Genomic DNA, 24066 nt, shown 5'->3' on the forward strand with positions numbered 1-24066 from the left:
CCTGTACCTACGCCAAAAACTGATAAGACTCGTGAAAAAGACTATGAAAGCCCATTACTTTCTGTAAAGAATTATATAAAGAAAAACACGAAATCAGTTCGAAACCCTACTTCTTCAAAAAGAGTTGAAATATATTGATAACAAAAAAAATATAATTAAAAAATCTTCAAAAAAAAATAAATAAAATAAAATAAAATAATGATTATGCATTTACAATTTACAAAGATTTAGAAATATACTTATATTCATTTTATCAGGGGCAAGAAAGTTATTGATTTAAAATTCATAATATATAAAAAGGGACAGATAATCCTAACAGGCTTATGTAGGTGAGATTCTTAACGTGAGCTAACTCGGAGTGCATGCAAATTCGATTTAGAGCTGAAGTTGGGAGACGCCATTCAGTTATCTTGAATCAAATTCGTGAAATTATACAAATTTTGTATTTAAACCAAAATATCAAGGATTTGGATGAACTGACAGAAAAGTGTTATATGGGTGAAATTTAGACCAGAATGTTCTCTATAATTTTTCCATAGAACATGATCTCATCGATTACTCAGAAGCCAAGATAATCGAGGTTTTTTGTTTCTCAACTCGTTTTTTCATCCATCAGAGTGCCCCAAGTAGTCATTTGTTGAACTTCAACTATATCAAAGAATTGTTGTATTCTGTGGGACTTTCCATTTAAAACCCTATTTTAAGTGTCTTGGTGGAGTAGAGGCAGTCAAATTGGCATCTGAGTGATTTCAAAGCGTTATTATGGGAAAAATCAATTTTTTCACACTTAAACAGCAAAATCGGAGTGATAGCGTAGTCTGACCGGAAAATGATGTATGGACGAAATGTAGAGACGAATGTCCTCTACAATTATGTCGAAGTAATCATCAAAATCGGTTCAGCGACAGTCGAGATAATTGAGGTTATGTGATATTGAAATTCGTTTTTTGACTGTGGCGCCCCTGGTGTTGGTCCCACGAAGTTCAAATGTTCTAGAAAGTTGTAGTATTTGGTGAGATCTTTCGTTTAAGCCCTCACTCATCAAAATCGGTCACATAGAACCGGAGATATGATTTTTTAAATTTTGTGAACTTTGACCCCTCATATCTCCGGTTCTATTGAAACCACAGCGCACTTACGCCCCATTTTGCAAACGTCCTAGACTGGACTACAACATACTATAATTTCATTAACTTGCACAATGCCGTTTTTGAGAAAAGTGACTTTGAATTTCGATGAATTTTGACGCTATCACAGCGCCACCTGTAGTGACTTTTTGAACTTCCATCTGAAAGTGCTCATCGAGACGAAACCAAAAAGGTAAAATTTATGTCGATATGTTAATTAGAACCGGAGATAGAGGCCGGTCAATGTTCGAACTTTGACCCCTTATAGCTCGGGTCAGGGGTTATGGATCGACTTAAGGTTTTTTTTGTTTGATAGGTATAATCAACGGCTACAACTAACTAAAATTTCAGCCCGATTGCATAAGGAATTTTTGAGTTATTTAACTTTTAAGATTTAAAAATTTTCTTTTTAATAATAGCGCCCCTAGCGGTGGTTTTATGAACTTGCGATGTTAGAAGAGGAAGTGGCATTTCACGAGAGCTTTCCAAAAAGCCCTAATTTTTTAAATTCTGACAATTAGAACCGGAGTTATGGCCATTTTAAGAAAAATTTTTTGGACCCTTATAGCTCGGGTCAGGGGGATCGGGGGACCTTAAGTTTGGTATTGATGGAAAGCTCTAAGGCCCAGCTATAACATACTAAAATTTGAGCCCGCTCGATGCCATAGGGCCGGAGCTATTGAGAAAACAAAAAAAGGGGGTCTTCAAAATGGCGGAAGGAGGGGTGGGGGGTGGGGGGTCAATGCACCATGTTGCAATTTTCATACGATATTTAACCTTTGCCGAAAACCGCAAGTCGATATCTTTTTTAGTTTAGGAGCTATTAAGCTCCAAAGAGCGGCCGGACGGCCGGCCGGCCGGCCAGCCGGCCGGCCGGGAACGTGACTTAGCCCCCCATATATTCGTGATCAGGAAGTGGCGAAACACATTTTGGCCAAGTTTGAGCGCGATCGGAGGACATAAAATTTTGTTAGGATTATAGTAGGTGAGATTGTTAAGAATCTCACCTAATATTATTCATTTTATCAGTAGTAAAAAAAAAACTATGACTTACAAAAGTTTACAAATATAATTGTATTCATTTTATCAGGGGTAAGAAAGTAAAAAAAAAACTATTAAAAAAAATGTTTAAATGAGGACCTCATTGCAAAAACCCTGTATCTTTTTTGGTGACTTCAAAAAACCTCTAGAGAAATCTTACGAGCAAAAAACGGCCACAGTTTTTTAACGAGCTAAAAACCATTTATCAATAATTTCTCGCAGTGTAATTGAATTAGAATTTGCAAGAAAAATCAATTTCATGATCTACGAACATAAGACGTCCTTCTCATCATTATCTTAGACATCCCCAAATCTTCTTTATCCACAAGATGACCATCCCTGGAAAAGCTCTGGACATGATATTATCCTACTTTTCCTCATTTTTCCTCCAGATATGATCAGTTTTGAGCCCATCCATATGATGACTATCCCCAGCATTGTTCCGGATATGGAGTTCCCTAGCTTTTTCGCCATCTCTCTTCCAGAAATGGCCAGATCTGAGTCCATCCACATGGTGATCATCTCCAGCACTGTTCCGGATATGGAATTCCCTAGCTTTTTCGCCATCTCTCTTCCTGAAATGGTCAGATCTGAGTCCATCCACATGGTGACCATCTCCAGCACTGTTCCGGATATGGAATTCCCTAGCTTTTTCGCCATCTCTCTCCCAGAAATGGTTAGATCTGAGTCCATCCACATGGGGACCATCTCCAGCACTGTTCCGGATATTATTATTATTATTATTATTATTCATGTTGAGGTGGTCCTAGGAACAGGCCCGGGCACTGCGATTGATCAGTCTATTGTACCCAACCTCCTTGTTTGTTAGAGCTCTATTTTGGCGCCCTTAATAAAGGACAGTAAAGCTCCAGATTGGGACGTTTTGATGACAGAGGCGGGGCAGACAGAGTCGCCCAGGGAAATCCTCCGCTGTATCCCAAATGCCGGACAGTAGCACAGGATGTGAATATTATCCTCTTCATCTTCCAGACAATATCGGCAAGTCTCATCCGTGCTAATGCCCATTCTTTTTAAGTGGGAGCCAAGAGCGCAGTGTCCCGTGAGCAGGCCAACTAGCAATCTTAGCTGTATTTTGTTGAGATTTTGAATTTCTTTTCTCCATTTGCCGTCTGGCTCCAGGATTAACTTAGCACGTCGGAGACCAGGCTGCTTAGCCCAGTGTACTTTGTGCTCATTGGTCGCCTTCTCATTGAGAAGGTGCTTGATACGGCTCCCAGAATAACTGCAAGTAGGCATTGGACCAATGAAGGGTGTCTTGGCACTAGATTTAGCCAAAGAATCTGCTGTGTTGTTGCCCCCCACATTCGAATGGCCAGGGACCCAAGTAAGAATTACTTGATGTCGTTCAGCCAGTTTGTTCTGTTCTTGCCTACATTCAAGAACTAGTTTTGATGAGCATATGGGGGCAATTAGAACTCTCAGAGCCGCTTGGCTGTCTGAGAATATTTTAATAGTGGTGGAATCTGTATACTTCCTCCCACATTCTGCAGCACAGAATACCAGGGCCATTATCTCTGCCTCAAAGACTGAGATGTCAGCACCCAGGGGGAGTGAAATATATGTGTCAGGGCCAACAATGCCTATACCACATCCACATTCCATTTTAGACGCGTCCGTATACCAATGATCTTTCGATTCATCGATGTGTTGGAGTGCATCTTGTCTGTTGAGTTCCCGATCAGCGGTCTTTTGATTCTGAGATCATGCAGTCCCACTTCAACTGGGGTGTTCTGTAGGTGTTTCAGTATTTCCAGGTGGCCTGTAAGGTTACCTGGTTTAAGGTCCTTGATCATAGTGATCGCTAGCCCTTGTTGGGTTGCAGTTTTCTGCAAAAATATTTGTAGAGGTACTATATCTAGGATGGCTTCCATTGCCGCAGTTGGACAAGATCTCATGGCCCCTGTTACAGCAAGGCAAGCGAGCCTTTGTACCTTCTGGAGTTGGTTTGTGGCCTTAGTTTGTTGGGTTTTCATCCACCAAACTAGGCAGCCATATGCTATGATTGGTCTAACAATGGATTCATAAATCCAAACGATGATATGGGGTTTCAGACCCCATTTTTGACCAACCATTTTACGACATGTCCAAAGGGCTTTTATGGCTTTATTGGTAATGTACGTAATGTGTGCGTTCCAGGTCAATTTGCTGTCAAGCATGAGCCCTAGATATTTTACTTCTTGCTTGATCTCAATAATAGTTCCTTCTAGAAGGATATTATCGAGATTTACCTTACGCCTTCTTGTAAAAGGTACTAAGGTAGTTTTGGAGGGATTGATTTTCAGTCCCGCATTTTGACACCATTTCGAGATGATATTTAGGGCGTGTTGCATGCAAGATGAAATTATCTTATCATGCTTACCCCTTATAATGATGACTAAGTCGTCAGCATATCCTGTAGCTTTGATCCCGTTTTCAGATAATTCTGTAAGAAGTCCATCGATGACCAGGGACCACATTAGTGGTGATAACACCCCACCTTGTGGACATCCCTGAGTCACCCGAGCTGCCACTCGGTCTTGGCCTTCTCCGGTTTCTACCGTACGGGATTTGAGCATTGCCATCATCCAGTCTATAATGAACTGGTTGATGTTCTTATTACGTGAAGCTTCGAGTACCATGTCAAATTTGGTGCTGTCAAATGCCCCAGAGATGTCAATAAAGGCACATAGCGCAACTTCTTTCGCCTCCAGAGAGCCCTCAACAGCATAAATCAGTTCACTCAAAGCGGTATTAGTGGAACGGACACTTAGGTAGCCGTGTTGTGTTTTGTGTAAGGGGAATTCTATGAGTATTCCCTGTCGTAAGTGTAGATCAATCACCTTTTCCATACATTTCAGTAGGAATGAAGTCAAGCTAATTGGTCTGTAAGATTTGGGTGATGAGGGGTCTTTGCCACCTCCCTTAGGTATGAAGACTACTCTAGCATGACTCCACACAGAGGGAACATGTCCCAAAGTGAAGCACAGCCCGAAAAGTCGGACAATAAAGGCAGATGAATAAGGAATCGCCTTTTGAAGAAGGGCCGGAAAAAGGCCATCCGGCCCTGGAGATTTGTAGGGCTTGCTGTGGTTAATGGCCCATTCTACGGTTTCAATCGTAAAGATTGTTTTAGACAGCCCATCTCTGTCTTTACACTGTTTTGGTATGTGCTTCCATTTTGGTCTGTTAACAGATTCTGGAGCACACAAAATCGCACCCGGGAAATGCGTTTGAAGGAGAAGGCGGTTCGTTTCTTTTTGGTCTCTCGTGAAGTTTCCAGGACCATTCTCTAGTGAGCTCGGTCCAATTGTTGGCTCCTTCGCTAGGACCTTCTGAAGTCGCGCAGCCTCTGTGGTGCTGCAGATGTCTTCAGTGAAGTTTCTCCAGGATCTCCGTTTGGATTTCTCCAATTCTTTATTATATCGTGTAAGGGTCGTTTTGTATTCGGCCCAGTCATTTGTTTTTTTCGTTCTGTTCCATAGTTTACGGACTTTGGATCTCAATAGCTGAAGTTCCCTATTCCACCAGGGCATATCCCGGTTAGTCTTTCTGGTTTTTACGGGGCAGCTATCATGATAGGCAGAGATCAAAAGGGAGGTAAGGTCATTCGCCCCCTTTTCCAGTCCTTCAACTGAACAGACCGGTTTGTGCAACCCAGGTATTCCCGACTGAACCATATGCTCATATGAATTCCAGTCAGTGAGTTTAGGAACCCTATTTTCCCTGGATACAGAATTAAGTGTCGCTAAAATGTCAAATCTTATTTGAAGGTGATCAGATCCCGAATAATAATCTGACACATGCCAATTCGTAATATGTTCACTGATAAACCTTGTGGACAGCGTGATGTCCAACACCTCCTGTCTGATCTTTGTTACAAAGGTGGGTTTGGAACCAGTGTTAATAATTTGAAGGTTGTTAGTAGATATAAATTCAAGTAGAGACTCACCCCTAGTGTTGATATTACTACTTCCCCAGATTTTGTGATGGGCATTTGCGTCGCATCCGATTATAAGCTGCTTTTTTTCTTTCTCGCAGTAGGCTACAAGCCCGGCTACTTCAGGCGGTGGAATTTCGTCGATTGTCCCATCAAAATATGCCGAAGCAACGACGACATCAAGTCCACCCTCTGACTTAGGGAGACTTAGTTGTACAGCAGCTAAATCGGGTGTGAGGAACTGTGTTAGAACAAAGTGGTTGAGGTCCGTGGTCAGCAAAATTGCCGTCCTGGGCCTCTGTTTGTTACTGCGATATGCCCAGCGCACAATAAAATTTGTTATTGTTTTGAAAAAGAGCTTTGGATCATATATTGAGTGCTATAAAAGCTCTTCGAAGTCATGTTTCATATGTAAAATTTTTGGGTAATTTTAATTTTCCTTTATGTCTTGCCAGTTGCACTATCCACTAAAAAAGGTATAAAATAATGTTTTCTTATTGAAATTTACAAATATACAAGATTTTGATTTTTAAAAGAAACTTTACGAAACAATATATGGATTTGAACATGAAGGCAAACATCTATACTTTTTCAATCAGCACAGTATAGTACAGGCTCCCTCATTCAAAAACTAGTGCACATAAAGTATGAACTGATTTTAATTTGCCGGAAATGTATCAGGATATGTTAATCTCCGAAGAGATTCATAAAAGATAAGACTGGAAATCTTTTGATTCCCCTTCTCGTTTGACAAAAACCTCATATTTTGGAGAATGATTATATTGTTTTCTTTCTAAGAATTTTAAGGGAAGATGACTTGATATTCATGTAGAACATACCACACACAATACACGTCTATAACTTTTCGTAAGAACTTTTAATTTTTTTTATTTATTAGTGGCACTGAATATAAAGAAATAATCAAGGTGGATATATTATGTGAAAAATTTCTACACCATTTCCTTCACTGAGACATCTTGAAGACTACCACAATTAATATAAAAAATCTCAGATATCTGTACACCACTTCCAACTATAATCTCCCCCTTGGAAATAATTGTTCCTATAAAAAAGCTCTCAAGAATGCTATAATATAAAATGTCGCTGTCACTTGTGAATTTGTGAGGTTATTTCTGACAAAGGAAAAATATATTAAAAAGAAGAGTTTTCAAACTGCCTGAATAATGGCACAGGTAAGGAGAAAAGTCATTCATTTTTATAAAATTGAAAGAAATACGCAAACGAAATTTTATTTTTTAAGGGTCATTTACACCTGTTAGAACTCCTGCGGCAGAATGAGATCTTGGGACATCTCACGATTTCTACCTTACAAACGGTTGAAACCTGTGAATCTATTATGGATACTGAACGACGACGATGGGGCGTACGACCAGTAAATAGAAAGCGAAACATTTTTGGTCATTTCTGCCATTTTTATCGAGAGCTACGGCACTTCGATGATGAGCTCTTCTTCAAGTTCTATCGAATGTCTTATGAAGAATTCAGTTTCATTCTCTCAAAGATTGGACCTTCTCTGCAGAAGTTTTCTCACAGGGAAAGTATCAGCCCGGAACAACGGCTCGTAATCTGTTTGAGATATCTTGCAAGTGGGGACTCCATAAGTACCCTGCATGCAATGTTCAGGATAGGAGAATCTACGGCGAGGAAAATTATCAAGGAAGTTTGTAAAGCCTTGCAAGCAATCCTAGGACCTTCCTTTCTGAAGACACCTCAAAGAGAGTCAGAGTGGAGAAATATAGCCAAAGACTTTCAATCAAAAACCAAATTCCCAAATGTAATAAGATGTATTGATGGGAAGCACATAGAAATATTTGCACCACCAAATTCTGGTACTAAATTCTGGAATTATAAAAGGACATACAGCATTGTACTTCTTGCAGTGTGTGATGCAAATTATTCCTTTATTTATACACATGCAGGTTCATTTGGAAGTGAAAGTGATGGAGGAATTTTCCAAAGTTGCAGTCTCTCTAAGGCCTTGGAAACTAATTCTTTAAATTTGCCATCTCCCAAACCTATTAATGAAGCATTTAACCGTGCGGTTCCACATGTCCTTTTGGGAGACGAGGCTTTTCCTAAGAAAAAATATTTGATGACCCCATATAGCGGAAGATATTTGGAAAATGACAAATATCTGTACAACCTAGAGTTTTCCAGATGCCGTCGTTTAATTGAGAATACATTTGGAATATACACGACAAGGTGGAGAATTTTTCACCATAAGATTCACTGCTTTCCTGAACACGTGGATGAAATTGTTGGAGCCACACTAATTCTGCACAATTATTTAAGTTCAGTTTCTCGACAGTATTTGGGGTTGGGCTCGAGAGATTGGCAAGATGAGGATCATTTGACTCGGTGGGAACCGCTTCCAGAACGCTTTTCATTTGGAGCAAGAAATGCCATTGAAGAAGCTTCCCTTATCAGAGATTATATTAAAGATTATATAGCACATATAAATTGAACATGATTGTGGAGAAGAAATAAATCTTATTCTGAAACGGTTCTTTATTTATTTTATTTAATTTAATTTAATAAATTTAATTTAAATAATTCAATCGTATTTCTTTTATTACAATATACTATTCATTTTCAATTGGAGAAGCAATTTCATCAAAAATCTGTTGAACTCGATCCATAAATCGAATTCTGTCTTCTTCTGAGAGTCTAACAAATCTTTGTCTCATGTTAATGAAAAAGCCGCTATGTACATCCTCCACACCAATTGCTTGTCTAATTAAATTAGTATTGTTGTAAATATTAGTCAGATTAGACATAGCAAGCTCATACATCTGCTTCTTCAAACGAGAGGCCGTTATTCTAAGTGGTGGAGAGTCTTCTGTAAGGAGATTGCTTGATGGAAGAGCTGCATTGGGATCTACATTTTCGTCATTGCGAGAATGAGTGCGATTGATCGGAGTTATAGTAGGACGTGTAATCTGTGGAGTAGTTATGGGTCGTCTAATCTGCGTAGTTGACCTGTAATGCACTTGCCTCGAGACTCTATCTTGAGAATGTCCAAGAAAAATCCTCATTGGGGAATGACTTTGTGAATCAATGGTAGGCTGTATAGAATGATTGGTTTCAGAAGCATCATGTTGTGATGGTTGGGAAACTTCTTCGAAATTCAGGGAATCCAGAAGAGTACCAGAAATTGGCATATGCTGCAGCTCCTGTGATTCACTGTCTGATATATTTGCACTTACAGTTGAATCCTCAGAATCGATTTCATCCAGGTTTAGTTGTGGGGGTTGTTCGTAATTTCTACCAAATAAATTTCTATGAGAAGCCTGACAAATTCTTTTTTTGGGAAGCTCATGATTGGACGACGAAAAATTGTTTGATTGATTTCTGATTTGCTCTCGCGGAGAGTCTGAAATCTGTCCTTGCTTTCTGATATTGACTTGAAAAGTCTTCTGGGGAATTTGCACATTGGCTCGCTTTCGGTTGTTCTTAGATGACAAAGAAGTGTTAGATGGTCGTAGACTCTGGGAGGTTACCAAAGATGTCCTGTTGTCAGTATGAGAATTTTCTATGTATTCTGTAGGCTGTGATTGAGATCTGAAGTCTTCAGATGTTGGTACCACATGTTGGCTTCTATGTGAACAAGATGGACCTGCATCTTGCTCATGCTGACTGAAATCAACGCTTATTGTAGAAGCTTGTGATTGCTGTGAATTTTGTTCAGAAGTATCTAGACGAGATGTTTCTACTCTAAGGGAATCGGTGTGTGCATTTCTCCTACGCATGGTGTCTCTGAGAAATTGCATTCTATCAGCAAGATAGAATTTTTGTAAAAGATTTTGAGCAGATCCACTGCGATGAGCATCCTTTTCTTTGTTTATATATCTGCGATATTTCTCACGCAATGAATAGAAACGTCTTTCAGACGATCCAACAGGCTTCTTGAGTATCTGATCAATGCCCTTCCATATTTTCTCTTTTTCCCGTGTGTTCCTGTATTGGAACAAACGGTTATCCCACAAAATAGGCTTGTCCTTCACCAACCCGATTAAAATTTCTTCATTTGTAGCTGAAACACAAATAATGATACACTTTTATTGAAGCCACGGCAAATTTAATAAAAAAAAACATACTCGTCCACTCAATCTGATTAAAATAGGATTCCATTGTACACTTCGGCAATATCACACATATTTTAATCACTAGATAAATTGACTAAAAGAATAATTGTTGATTATTTGCTGAAGAGTGTTCTTTTTGTTGTTTTTCTGTCACTGTCATTCTCGTACTATAGAAATCGAGTTGTCGAGAAATCGCTTGTGCCATAAAAGTTCAAACCGAGGTTTGCGTCTATGATAAAAGCTCAAAAGCTCAATTTTTTCTCTCTTTCACACACATATGGGGCACACTGTGAGAAGAAAAAAGACAGACAGAAAACAACATAAGTAAACAGTAAACAAATATTATTGTGCGCTGGTCAATAGATTAACTTACCTATTTTTGTGTTGAGCCCTTTGATTAGACCGTTATGGGTCCATGGCTCTTGAATTAATGCAATATTAATGTGTTGTTGGGTGAACCTACATAACACAGAGTCCGCAGCAGCTCTAGCGTGATGTAGGTTCGACTGTAGGACCCTTAGGGTCCTAATGGTGGTGCTGTCCTTCATCTCCATAATTGGAGCTCGAGCCCGTTGGGCCCAAGCCCAGGGGAGCCTGGTAATGGTGTGTAGGGTCCGGATTTGGGCCTGGGAGGACCAAGTTGGCGCCCCGAGAACCAGAAACGGGAAGAGAAGAGCTGGTTTTGGAATCAGAGGCTCCAGCACCTGGTTTCCCAACCTTAGCCTTAGACTTAGTTTTGGCCACGGGTTTTTGGGTCACTGCTTTACTCTTTCCGGAAGGGCCAGCTGGGGTTGAAGTTGAATCTTTAGGATTGGAAGTAGGCACGGGTGTGGGTTTCTGCCGCTCCTCAGGCCCCAGATTGGGCCCTTTTTTGGCAGATGTGGATTGTGCCTTGTTCCTTTGCGGATTCTCAGAGGTCTCCACGTTCCTCTTTTTGGATTCAGTCTTCTTTCCGTGTTTACTGGCAGGTTGTCCCGTGGCATTGCCTGGGCCAGGTTGACCAGTATCACGTTTGCGTGACGGTGGTTTTCTGTAGGACGATCTCGGCCTAAATGCCACCTGCTCAATGCCGAAACTCACTTTCAGACCTTTGGCCTGTAAGGCTCGGTAGGTAGTATGATCAACTGACACTACCAGTTTCGCGGCATGACCAATGTTCCTCCTCTCGAGAATTCTCCACAGGGGAACACGACATGTGGGGTTTTGAGAAGTGATGAGCTTAAGAAGTCCCTCAGTCGAGATCTTCGCAGCGTCGGGAAAGAGGCCTTCGATGAGTTTACCCCTCGGTACCTCCTTCTCATCTACCGCCCTAAGTGTGGCACCTACCCAAGGTCTTAGAGTGGGTGCAGTTTGTAGTAGCCAATTAGCAGAAGCTTGGTCTAAGCAGAGCAGGACTAAATACCCCCCTCTGTAAAGACAGCCATTGAAGTTTGGCGGAGTGGAGTGCTCAGTGGAAAAGATGGCCTCATTGATGGCCTTCTTAACACTATCTAGCTGAGAACTTGTGAGCACGACCTCAGGGAATGCAGCATCCAGAACCGCAATGCGGATGGTTGACAGAGCATCCCTAAAAGTCGGATAATTGGATGAATGGCCTGTGTTGCCTTTCATCTGTTTTGTGGGTTGATCCGGGGTACTCCCATCGGATCTTTGCCGTTTTGAACCTGATGCGGTTTGATTCGTGCCTTTTGCGAGTGCTTGCTTTAGCGCCTCGGAATAGGACATTCCGCTTTGTCTAAGCTTCTTGATGCGTTTTTTACACGCACCACTTAACTTAGGTCTGGTGTTTTTTTGTGGTGTTATGTCGAGAGTGTCCATGAGACTACTTAGCTCACTCTCTGCAGGTGAAGGAGGCCTCTGCGAAGCCTCCGTGATTTGCGTTGCCTCTAGGGCTTTATTTGGGCATGAAGTTGAGGCCCCCAAAATCCGCGCCTCAGCTCCAGAAGTTTCTGGAGGTGGATTGCCGACGTTTAGTCGGGTACCACTTGGGGTATACGATCCTTTGTTAGACCGCATGACCCATGATTGAGCTCATGGTCGGGGACTGCTTTTTTACGATGAGACGCTTATTCGCAGCTGACCCTAGTGGGACTCATTGAACCCCCCTGGGGCCGTCCAGTGATCCGCCACCTACTGACCCCCCCGGTAGCGTGAGCAAAGCCCCGGGTGTTCCGGATATAGAATTCCCTAGCTTTTTCGCCATCTCTCTTCCTGAAATGGTTAGATCTGAGTCCATCCACATGGTGACCATCCCCAAAAAAAAAAAATCTTCTTTATCCACAAGATGACCATCCCTGGAAAAGCTCTGGACATGGTATTATCCTACTTTTCCTCATTTTTCCTCCAGATATGATCAGTTTTGAGCCCATCCATATGATGACTATCCCCAGCATTGTTCCGGATATGGAATTCCCTAGCTTTTTTGCCATCTCTCTTCCTGAAATGGTCAGATCTGAGTCCATCCACATGGGGACCATCTCCAGCACTGTTCCGGATATAGAATTTCCTAGCTTTTTCGCCATCACTCTTCCTGAAATGGTCAGATCTGAGTCCATCCACATGGGGACCATCTCCAGCACTGTTCCGGATATAGAATTTCCTAGCTTTTTCGCCATCTCTCTTCCTGAAATGGTCAGATCTGAGTCCATCCACATGGGGACCATCTCCAGCACTGTTCCGGATATAGAATTTCCTAGCTTTATCGCCATCTCTCTTCCTGAAATGGTCAGATCTGAGTCCATCCACATGGGGACCATCTCCAGCATTGTCCCGGATATGGAATTCCCTAGCTTTTTCGCCATCTCTCTTCCTGAAATGGTCAGATCTGAGTCCATCCACATGGGGACCATCTCCAGCACTGTTCCGGATATAGAATTCCCTAGCTTTTTCGCCATCTCTCTTCCTGAAATGGTTAGATCTGAGTCCATCCACATGGTGATCATCTCCAGCACTGTTCCGGATATGGAATTCCCTAGCTTTTTCGCCATCTCTCTTCCAGAAATGGTCAGATCTGAGTCCATCCACATGGGGACCATCTCCAGCACTGTTCCGGATATGGAATTCCCTAGCTTTTTTGCCATCTCTCTTCCGGAAATGGTCAGATCTGAGTCCATCCACATGGGGACCATCTCCAGCACTGTTCCGGATATGGAATTCCCTAGCTTTTTCGCCATCTCTCTTCCAGAAATGGTCAGATCTGAGTCCATCCACATGGTGATCATCTCCAGCACTGTTCCGGATATGGAATTCCCTAGCTTTTTCGCCATCTCTCTTCCAGAAATGGTCAGATCTGAGTCCATCCACATGGTGACCATCTCCAGCACTGTTCCGGATATGGAATTCCCTAGCTTTTTCGCCATCTCTCTTCCTGAAATGGTCAGATCTGAGTCCATCCACATGGTGACCATCTCCAGCACTGTTCCGGATATGGAATTCCCTAGCTTTTTCGCCATCTCTCTTCCAGAAATGGTCAGATCTGAGTCCATCCACATGGTGATCATCTCCAGCACTGTTCCGGATATGGAATTCCCTAGCTTTTTCGCCATCTCTCTTCCAGAAATGGTCAGATCTGAGTCCATCCACATGGGGACCATCTCCAGCACTGTTCCGGATATGGAATTCCCTAGCTTTTTTGCCATCTCTCTTCCGGAAATGGTCAGATCTGAGTCCATCCACATGGGGACCATCTCCAGCACTGTTCCGGATATGGAATTCCCTAGCTTTTTCGCCATCTCTCTTCCAGAAATGGTCAGATCTGAGTCCATCCACATGGTGATCATCTCCAGCACTGTTCCGGATATGGAATTCCCTAGCTTTTTTGCCATCTCTCTTCCTGAAATGGTCAGATCTGAGTCCATCCACATGGGGACCATCTCCAGCACTGTTCCGGATATAGAATTTCCTAGCTTTTTCGCCATCTCTCTTCCTGAAATGGTCAGATCTGAGTCCATCCACATGGGGACCATCTCCAGCATTGTTCCGGATATGGAATTCCCTAGCTTTTTCGCCATCTCTCTTCCTGAAATGGTCAGATCTGAGTCCATCCACATGGGGACCATCTCCAGCACTGTTCCGGATATAGAATTCCCTAGCTTTTTCGCCATCTCTCTTCCTGAAATGGTTAGATCTGAGTCCATCCACATGGTGATCATCTCCAGCACTGTTCCATCCACATGGCACTGTTCCGGATGAATTCCCTATCATGGTGACCATCTCTGTTCCGGATATGGAATTCCCTAGCTTTTTCGCCATCTCTCTTCCAGAAATGGTCAGATCTGAGTCCATCCACATGGTGATCATCTCCAGCACTGTTCCGGATATGGAATTCCCTAGCTTTTTCGCCATCTCTCTTCCAGAAATGGTCAGATCTGAGTCCATCCACATGGGGACCATCTCCAGCACTGTTCCGGATATGGAATTCCCTAGCTTTTTCGCCATCTCTCTTCCTGAAATGGTTAGATCTGAGTCCATCCACATGGTGATCATCTCCAGCACTGTTCCGGATATGGAATTCCCTAGCTTTTTCGCCATCTCTCTTCCAGAAATGGTCAGATCTGAGTCCATCCACATGGGGACCATCTCCAGCACTGTTCCGGATATGGAATTCCCTAGCTTTTTCGCCATCTCTCTTCCGGAAATGGTCAGATCTGAGTCCATCCACATGGGGACCATCTCCAGCACTGTTCCGGATATGGAATTCCCTAGCTTTTTCGCCATCTCTCTTCCAGAAATGGTCAGATCTGAGTCCATCCACATGGTGATCATCTCCAGCACTGTTCCGGATATGGAATTCCCTAGCTTTTTCGCCATCTCTCTTCCAGAAATGGTCAGATCTGAGTCCATCCACATGGTGATCATCTGCAGCACTGTTCCGGATATGGAATTCCCTAGCTTTTTCGCCATCTCTCTTCCTGAAATGGTCAGATCTGAGTCCATCCACATGGTGACCATCTCCAGCACTGTTCCGGATATGGAATTCCCTAGCTTTTTCGCCATCTCTCTTCCAGAAATGGTCAGATCTGAGTCCATCCACATGGTGATCATCTCCAGCACTGTTCCGGATATGGAATTCCCTAGCTTTTTCGCCATCTCTCTTCCAGAAATGGTCAGATCTGAGTCCATCCACATGGGGACCATCTCCAGCACTGTTCCGGATATGGTATTCCCTAGCTTTTTCGCCATCTCTCTTCCAGAAATGGTCAGATCTGAGTCCATCCACATGGTGATCATCTCCAGCACTGTTCCGGATATGGAATTCCCTAGCATTTTCGCCATCTCTCTTCCAGAAATGGTCAGATCTGAGTCCATCCACATGGGGACCATCTCCAGCACTGTTCCGGATATGGAATTCCCTAGTTTTTCGCCATCTCTCTTCCTGAAATGGTTAGATCTGAGTCCATCCACATGGGGATCATCTCCAGCACTGTTCCGGACAGGGAATTCCCTAGCTTTTTTGCAATTTTTCGCGATCTTCCTCCAGGAAATCCCACATCTTCTAAGATATTCTTGCATATTATGCCCAAAACACTTCAGATACCTTTTGTGGTCAGAGGATTTCTGGAGCTTCCTCCAGAAATCCCAGATCTTCTGCGATTTCCTTGTATATTATGCCCAAAACACTTCAGATACCTTTTGTGGTCAGAGGATTTCTGGAGCTTCCTCCAGAAATCCCAGATCTTCTGTGATTTTCTTGCATATTATGCCCAAAACAATTCAGATACCTTTTGTGGTCAGAGGATTTCTGGAGCTTCCTCCAGGAAATCCCAGACCTGCTGCGATTTCCTTGTATATTATGCCCAAAACACTTCAGATACCTTTTGTGGTCAGAGGATTTCTGGAGCTTCCTCCAGAAATCCCAGATCTTCTGGGATTTTCTTGCACGTTATGCCCAAAATAATTCAGATACCTTTTGTGGTCAGAGGATCTCTGGAGTTTCCTCCAGGAAATCCCAGGCCTTCCGGGATTTCCTTGTATATTATGCCCAAAACACTTCAGATACCTTTTGTGGTCAGAGGATTTCTGGAGCTTCCTCCAGAAATCCCAGATCTTCTGGGATTTTCTTGTATATTATGCCCAAAACACTTCAGACACCTTTTGTGGTCAGAGGATTTCTGGAGCTTCCTCCAGAAATCCCAGATCTTCTGTGATTTTCTTGCATATTATGCCCAAAACAATTCAGATACCTTTTGTGGTCAGAGGATTTCTGGAGCTTCCTCCAGGAAATCCCAGACCTTCCGGGATTTCCTTGTATATTATGACCAAAACACTTCAGATACCTTTTGTGGTCAGAGGATTTCTGGAGCTTCCTCCAGAAATCCCAGATCTTCTGTGATTTTCTTGCACGTTATGCCCAAAATAATTCAGATACCTTTTGTGGTCAGAGGATCTCTGGAGCTTCCTCCAGGAAATCCCAGACCTTCCGGGATTTCCTTGTATATTATGCCCAAAAGACTTCAGATACCTTTTGTGGTCAGAGGATTTCTGGGCATTCCTCCAGGAAATCCCAGATCTTCTGGGATTTTTATTATTATTATTTATTATTTATTAATTTCTCAAACAAATAGGGTTCGCCCCTCTTACAATGTTTGGCAAAAGAAGAAGAAAAAGAAAAAAAAAGGTTATTGACAAAATTTAAGTAAGTGGATATAAGGCAAAGGCAATTTTGAAAAAAAAAAGTAAATTAATTTATTAGGACTGAGACTGGAAGTACCCTGTTATTCCGTCAACGGATAGTCGGGCATTCGGGGGAATAGAATTATATAAAACTATCCCCTTGACAAAAAGCGTGCGGGAGAGCTGATTCGAGCTAGCTCTAGGAACCAAGAGTCCGCGGACCCTGGCAGAGGCCCCGGGAATCAGGAGTGAGGCCAAGTATTGCGGTCTCCCAGAAATTATCAAACGGAAAAGGAATGTCACCGCTCTCAGACGGAGAAGTGATGGGAGATCACAACCCACCAGGATATTGCGATGCTCGGAGATGTGATCACGGGGGCCGAGGCCACAAACGTACCTGACACAGCCGTGGAAGGTTACAGATAGCCTCCGCAGTGTGTCACAATCCGCTGCGAAGAACAGTTCAGCCCCATATGTTATTATGGGTATAAGCAACGCCTTAACCAAGAGAAGTCGAGTATTTTTTGGCGTGAGCTCACGATACCTACGAAGCGTCCGCAGAGTACAATAAACTCTTTGGTTGATAAGAGAAATGTGGTCTGACCAGGAGAAGGACGAATTGAAGATGACGCCGAGATTGCGTGCTTTCTCAACAAACGGAATCGATTCTCCGTAGATTGTGAGAGGTGGAATCGGACCACACAACGACCTTTTAGATATTATAAGGGCCTGTGACTTTTTAGGGTTTAAATGAAGGCCATTATGAATCGCCCAGGACTCTATGCGAGCTAAAACCATGTTTAGGTGGTTAAAAGTCTCTGTTGGATTACTTGGGTCACCATCAGAAAACACTTGCAGGTCATCTGCATATAGATGGTAAGAGCAACCGAGTAAGGACGACGGAAGGTCATTTATAAACAATGAGAAGAGAAGTGGGCCCAATAGCGACCCCTGAGCCACGCCACAAAGCAAACTTGCAGGCCCAGACAAGCGACCACCTGCCCTGACTCTCTGAGTGCGTCCACCGAGGTAGGACCTAACCAGAGACACGGCGGGAGAAGAGAAATTAAATTTTTGGCACAGTTTAAAGCAAAGGAGGTCATGAGGAATGCTATCGAAAGCTTTGGAAAAATCTAAAAGAAGTAGCACGACAAATTTACGATTATCCAGAGACTGAGCAATATCATGTTGTACACGAAGTAATGCAGAAGTAGTGCTGTGCCCAGCGCGAAATCCTGACTGAAATTCAGCAAGAAGACGCGCAGAGTCTAAATAAACAGTGATCTGCTCCAGAAGTAAGGCCTCAAAAACTTTAGAAAGAACGGGTAATAGACTTATTGGTCTATAGTCCGACAGATTCACTGGGTTACCAACTTTAGGAATGGGTATTACCAAAGCTGACTTCCATAGACTTGGATAGGAAGAGGAAGTGATAATGAAATTAAATGTGCTACATAGGATTGGTAGAATAACCGGGAGAATCAATCGAACAAAAGCCAAGGAGACCTCATCATCCCCCTTTGCCTCAGATCTAACACGTGAGATGGCAAAAATTACTTCCTGGGGCGACACACACTGAAAACCGAAGCCCTCCCAAGGCTCATGAGGCAATGGTGGGCAGGTAACAGGTGCAGCCGCCACACTAGAAGTGAAGTACCTATTTAGTTGATCGGCATCAGGGCCAGATGCAACTGAAGAGCGAAGAGATGGTTTCAGGCCAAGCCGTCTGATATTTCTCCAGAGAATATTAGGTGGAAGATCAGTATCGAGACACCGTGAGTAATACGCTTTTTTAGCTCTGCGAATCTGGGACGAAACTCTATTGCGCAAACTAATGAAGATAGCGCGATCGGAAGAGAGACCACTGCGCTTCCATTTTTTACGAGCTGCCTCGCGTTTCTTCATGCTCTTCAAGATAGGAATAGTCAGCCAAGGGGTATTTAAGTTTTTTATAAGTACCCGTTTTTTAGGAACAACATCATCAAAAATGGTATTGATTCGATGTGTCAGCATATCAATGCGATCAGAGGCACTTGGCAAAAGAGAGATTTCGTCCCAGCAGTACATAGCTGCCGCAGACTGGGCCAGAGATGGAGCACACTTAGAAACATCAGGGATTAAAGTTGTCTCATTTCTGGAACGAGGAAGGCGGAAATTGTACGAGACGAAGATAACATCATGATCAGAGATCTGAGGGCACGATCTTTGTCCGTAACGCAACAATCTATCAACTGCTTCCGTTGGTAGAATCACAAGGTCCAGCAGAGACTGGGATCTTGTGGGATTGAGGGATATGTGCGATAGTGAGCGAGACTCCAAGGCATCAAGCAGCCTCTTGCTTAGAGAATTGCGACACGCCAAGTTGACATTGAAATCCCCCATGATAATAAAATTTTCATTTACTGAGGCAAAGTCAAGAAAACTTTCAAGATGTTTAATGGAAGATACTGGTGGCGGGAGGTATCCACAGAAGATCAGTAAATTGGACTCAGGAAGGACGATTTTAACTCCGATATACTCTAAGGACTGATCGCAATCAGAACAGAAGAGCACAGATACCAAGCGCCGGTGGACGTAAACTCCCACCCCGCCCCCGCGACGGCCATCCCGATCCCGTCGGAAAAGACGGAAGCCCGGAACACTCACAGCCTCATCAGAATCGGTAGAGTCCAGCCAGGATTCACTGACACAAAGTACACTTGGAGAAATGTCTCGAACAAGTAAACGAATTTCGTCAATATGACGCCTCACACTCCGAGAGTTGATGTGAGCTACAGTGAACGAGAACTTAGGGTTCTCACAAATTTTTCTAAGACTGAAGGTCTTAGGTGCAACCGACCTCTCATCAGCGATACTAAGAGTCTCAGTATGATCAAAAGAACAAGAAGCGTTAGAAAGACTATCAATAATGCAAACAGAATCATCCAAAAAGTTACGAGAGTGGGCAGAACCCGTGAATACGGAAGAAACTGAAGAAACAGAGACTGCATCAGTTGAAGAAATTCCAGATGGAAGACAGGTATCAAGTGGTGCGAGACTCTCAACTCCTCGACGCCCCCGGGGTCCGAAAAAACCACTCCTTGACGCCAGCTCCAGGAGGCCAGACATCAGGGCTCAATAGATTTCCGAGGAATTCACGTGAGATGGCAATTCTGAATGAGTTGTACATCACCGATGTAACCTTGCGGGGAGGTCTCAGCTGCACCACAGAAGAAGTATAGCCCAATGACGACAGATAATCGCGTATACAATCTGCCGTAACATTCAGTGCCAATCTTGTAACAAATAACTGAGCCAACCCCGGCGCGATCATCCCATCCGCAGCCGTACTCCGAGTAGGGGCAGCAGAAAACGGACATGAAGCGGACGAGCCAACGATGAGAGGTCGCCTTTTATTTTCGGCTCTGCGAACACGACGAGTCTCCTCACGACTACGCTTAACACGATCACCACAATACGAGGCACCACCATTATCAGCCGTGCCGGTCCGTCCATCGGGCAAAGCTCCAGCATCGCCAGGAGTAGAGGACTCACGATGATCCTTGACCGACACGGGTCCCGGAATGGGATCCGTCACCTCCACAATAGTCTCAAGAGCAGGCACCGATGCCAGTGGTGCCGACGTCGCCGCAATCGGTTCCGGTACCAAACCAGAACTCGACGAACCCGATCCAAGCCCGGAAAAACCGGGAACAAAACTCGCTGAGACATTAGTTCCGGACGCTGTAGTCATCACGGCAACAGAGCCGCTGGAGGCAGAAAACGCTCTACCCGTGCATGACGGAGCAGGCAAAGCGGGCAACGGTCGGCCCAGGACCGGAGAACCCGGCCCCCCACACAAAATATCTCTATAGAACACTTTGGATGAAGCATTAGCTCGTTTGAAAATCGGGGAAGAAGTGCTATGTGGCCCAGAAAGATCACCCAAACCATGCGTCATAAGAGATGCAGCCGCTAGGGGTCCAGGAGGACCAGCGGTATCAGACGGTCGGCCAGAATTTACTCCCCAGAAGGTCATCGCATCCAGGCGATATTCCAGGGCCTTTATGTCGGAGCGCAATGTCCTGCATTGAGCAAGTTCCGTTCTCAAACTAATATTTTCTTCCCAAAGGGCCTTGATTTTACCCTCCAGCTTATCAAGTCTAGCATACACCGCACCCCATGACAGTTCCTCCGCTGCATCAGCGGGCGCAGAGTGACAGGATAGGCCATTTTGATCATTGCAATCCCCGTGGTCACCCGACACGAGAGACGCATTTGTGCTCTTGCTGCGATTGGATAACTTACATAACTTTCTTGCATATTATGTACAAAACACTTCAGATACCTTTTGTGGTCAGAGGATTTCTGAAGCTTCCTCCTGGAAATTATAGATCTTAGCACAGTTCAAGTTAAAAGAAGGTTCTAAATGGATTTAAAGTCATAGGCCTCCTTCACTCATAGTTTTTCTCATAGTTAGATAATCGACTTTAAAGATTTTCAAACACTTTCGTGCATTTTTCGTCCATTTTTCCTCATTTCCGAGTTAAACTCGGCACATCTCAAGCCTGAAGAAGGCCCTAAACAAATGCAAAGTTTGAGGCCCCTATCTCTCATAGTTTCCGAGATAATCGACTTTAAAGATTTTCAAACACTTTTGTGCATTTCTCGTCCAATTTTCCTTATTTCCGAGTTAAATTCTGCACATCTCAAGCCTGAAGGAGGCTCTAAACAAATGTAAAGTTTGAGGCCCCTATCTCTCATATTAGGTGAGATTCTTAACAATCTCACCTACTATAATCCTAACAAAATTTCATGTCGTCCGATCGAGCTCAAACTTGGCCAAAATGTGTTTCAGCACTTTCTGATCACGAATATATATGTGGCTAATTTACGTTCCCGGCCGGCCGGCCGGCCGGCCGGCCGCTCTTTGGAGCTTAATAGCTCCTAAACTAAAAGAGATATCGACTTGCGGTTTTCGGCAAAGGTTATATATCGGGTGAAAATTGCAACTTGGTGCATTGACCCCCCACCCCCGACCCCTCCTTACGACATTTTGAAGACCCCCCTTTTTTTGTTTTCTCAATAGCTACGCTCCTATGGCATCGAGCAGGCTCAAATTTTAATATGTTATAGCTGGGCCTTAGAGCTTTCCATCAATACCAAACTTAAGGTCCCCGACCCCCCTGACCCGAGCTATAAGGGTCCAAAAAAAATTTCTTAAAATGGCCATAACTCCGGTTCTAATTGTCAGAATTTAAAAAGTGAGGGCTTTTTGGAAAGCTCTCATGAAATGCCACTTCCCCTTCTAACATCGCAAGTTCATAAAACCACCGCTAGGGGCGCTATTATTAAAAAGAAAATTTTTAAATCTTAAAAGTTAAATAACTCAAAAATTCCATTGTGCATCGGACTGAAATTTTAGTATGTTGTAGCCGTTGATTATACCTATCAAACAAAAAAAACCTTAAGTCGATCTAAAGCCCCTGACCCGAGCTATAAGGGGTCAAAGTTCGAACATTCACCGGCCTCTATATCCGGTTCTAACTAACATAGCGACCTAAATTTTACCTTTTTGGTTTCGTCTCGATGAGCACTTTCAGATGGAAGTTCAAAAAGTCACCACAGGTGGCGCTGTGATAGCGTCAAAATTCATCGAAATTCAAAGTCACTTTTCTCAAAAGCGGCATTGTGCAAGTTAATGAAATTTTAGTATGTTGTAGTCCAGTCTAGGACGTTTCCAAAATGGTGCAAATGTGCGCTGTGGTTAAAACAGAACCGGAGATATGAGGGGTCAAAGTTCACAAAATTCAAAAAATCATATCTCCGGTTCTATGTGACCGATTTTGATGAATGAGGGCTTAAACGAAAGATCTCACCAAATGCTACAACTTTCTAAAATATTTGAACTTCGTGGGACCAACACCAGGGGCGCCACAGTCCAAAAACCAATTTCAATATCACATAACCTCAATTATCTCGACTGTCGCTGAACCGATTTTGATGATTACTTCGACATAATTGTAGAGGACTTTCGGCTCTACATATCGTCCATACATCATTTTCCGCTCAGACTACGCTATCACTCCAATTTTTGTCGTTTAAGTGTGAAAAAATTGATTTTTCCCATAATAACGCTTTGAAATCACTCAGATGCCAATTTGACTGCCTCTACTCCACAAAGACACTTAAAATATGGTTTTAAATGGAAAGTCCCACAAAAGACAACAATTCTTTGATATAGTTGAAGTTCAACAAATGGCTACTTGGGGTACTCTGGATGAAAAAACAAGTTAAGAAACAAAAAACCTCGCTTATCTTGGCTTCTGAGTAATCGATGAGATCATGTTCTATAGGAAAATTATAGAGTACATTCTGGTCTACATTTCACTCATATATCACTTTTGTGCCAGTTCATCCAAATCCTTGATATTTTGGTTTAAATACAAAATTTGTATAATTTCACGAATTTGATTCAAGATAACTGAATGGCGACTCACAATTTCAGCTCTAAATCGAATTTGCATGCATTCCGAGTTAGCTCACGTTAAGAATCTCACCTACATAAGCCGGTTAGGATTATCTGTCCCTTTTCTGAGATAATCGACTTTAAAGATTTTCAAACACTTTTATGCATTTCTCGTCCAATTTTCCTTATTTCCGAGTGAAATTCTGCACATCTCAAGCCTGAAGGAGGCTCTAAACAAATGTAAAGTATGAGGCCCCTATCTCTCATAGTTTCCGAGATAATCGACTTTAAAGATTTTCAAACACTTTTATGCATTTCTCGTCCAATTTTCCTTATTTCCGAGTTAAATTCTGCACATCTCAAGCCTGAAGGAGGCTCTAAACAAATGTAAAGTTTGAGGCCCCTATCTCTCATAGTTTCCGAGATAATCGACTTTAAAGATTTTCAAACACTTTTGTGCATTTCTCGTCCAATTTTCCTTATTTCCGAGTGAAATTCTGCACATCTCAAGCCTGAAGGAGGCTCTAAACAAATGTAAAGTTTGAGGCCCCTATCTCTCATACTTTCCGAGATAATCGACTTTAAAGATTTTCAAACACTTTTATGCATTTCTCGTCCAATTTTCCTTATTTCCGAGTTAAATTCTGCACATCTCAAGCCTGAAGGAGGCTCTAAACAAATGCAAAGTTTGAGGCCCCTATCTCTCATAGTTTCCGAGATAATCGACTTTAAAGATTTTCAACTTACAGTTAAATTCTGCACATCTTATGCATTTCTCGTCCAATTTTGAGACAC

The 24066-nt window shown here is 42.9% G+C and overlaps 3 protein-coding genes across 4 annotated transcripts; 1 reads left to right on the forward strand and 2 right to left on the reverse strand.

Annotated features, from left to right (window-relative positions):
* Nucleotides 1-7208: 7208 nt before the first annotated feature.
* Nucleotides 7209-8633, forward strand: LOC129809407 (uncharacterized). Of its 2 annotated transcripts, XM_055859215.1 has the most exons (3): nucleotides 7209-7298; nucleotides 7367-7955; nucleotides 8046-8633. In XM_055859215.1, the coding sequence occupies exons 1-3, from the start codon at nucleotides 7290-7292 to the stop codon at nucleotides 8588-8590; spliced, it is 1143 nt and encodes a 380-aa protein (XP_055715190.1). In that variant the 5' UTR covers nucleotides 7209-7289; the 3' UTR covers nucleotides 8591-8633. The 2 variants fall into 2 exon arrangements, with proteins under 2 accessions (XP_055715190.1, XP_055715189.1); XM_055859214.1 differs by having other exon boundaries at nucleotides 7367-8633.
* LOC129809406 (uncharacterized) lies at nucleotides 8609-10394 on the reverse strand. Its single transcript, XM_055859213.1, has 2 exons — nucleotides 10224-10394; nucleotides 8609-10159 (listed from the first exon to the last, which is right to left on the reverse strand). The coding sequence occupies exons 1-2, from the start codon at nucleotides 10255-10257 to the stop codon at nucleotides 8709-8711; spliced, it is 1485 nt and encodes a 494-aa protein (XP_055715188.1). The 5' UTR covers nucleotides 10258-10394; the 3' UTR covers nucleotides 8609-8708.
* A 342-nt stretch (nucleotides 10395-10736) lies between these two features.
* On the reverse strand, nucleotides 10737-12464 carry LOC129809404 (uncharacterized). Its single transcript, XM_055859211.1, has one exon. It carries the CDS (start codon nucleotides 12225-12227, stop codon nucleotides 10737-10739), a length of 1491 nt encoding a protein of 496 aa, XP_055715186.1. The 5' UTR covers nucleotides 12228-12464.
* Between the last annotated feature and the right edge of the window lie 11602 nt (nucleotides 12465-24066).

The sequence above is a fragment of the Phlebotomus papatasi genome, unplaced genomic scaffold, assembly GCF_024763615.1.
Source record: "Phlebotomus papatasi isolate M1 unplaced genomic scaffold, Ppap_2.1 HiC_scaffold_94, whole genome shotgun sequence".
Classification (NCBI taxonomy): Eukaryota; Metazoa; Arthropoda; class Insecta; order Diptera; family Psychodidae; genus Phlebotomus; species Phlebotomus papatasi.

Excerpts from the sequence above, each read along its gene's own strand:
- LOC129809406 (XM_055859213.1), bottom strand. The coding sequence starts at position 10,257 with ATGGAATCCTATTTTAATCAGATTGAGTGGACGA. Across the intron at positions 10,160-10,223 it reads TAATCAGATTGAGTGGACGA|CTACAAATGAAGAAATTTTA; the intron begins GTATGTTTTTTT and ends TTTGTGTTTCAG.
- LOC129809404 (XM_055859211.1), bottom strand. The coding sequence starts at position 12,227 with ATGCGGTCTAACAAAGGATCGTATACCCCAAGTGGTACCCGACTAAAC.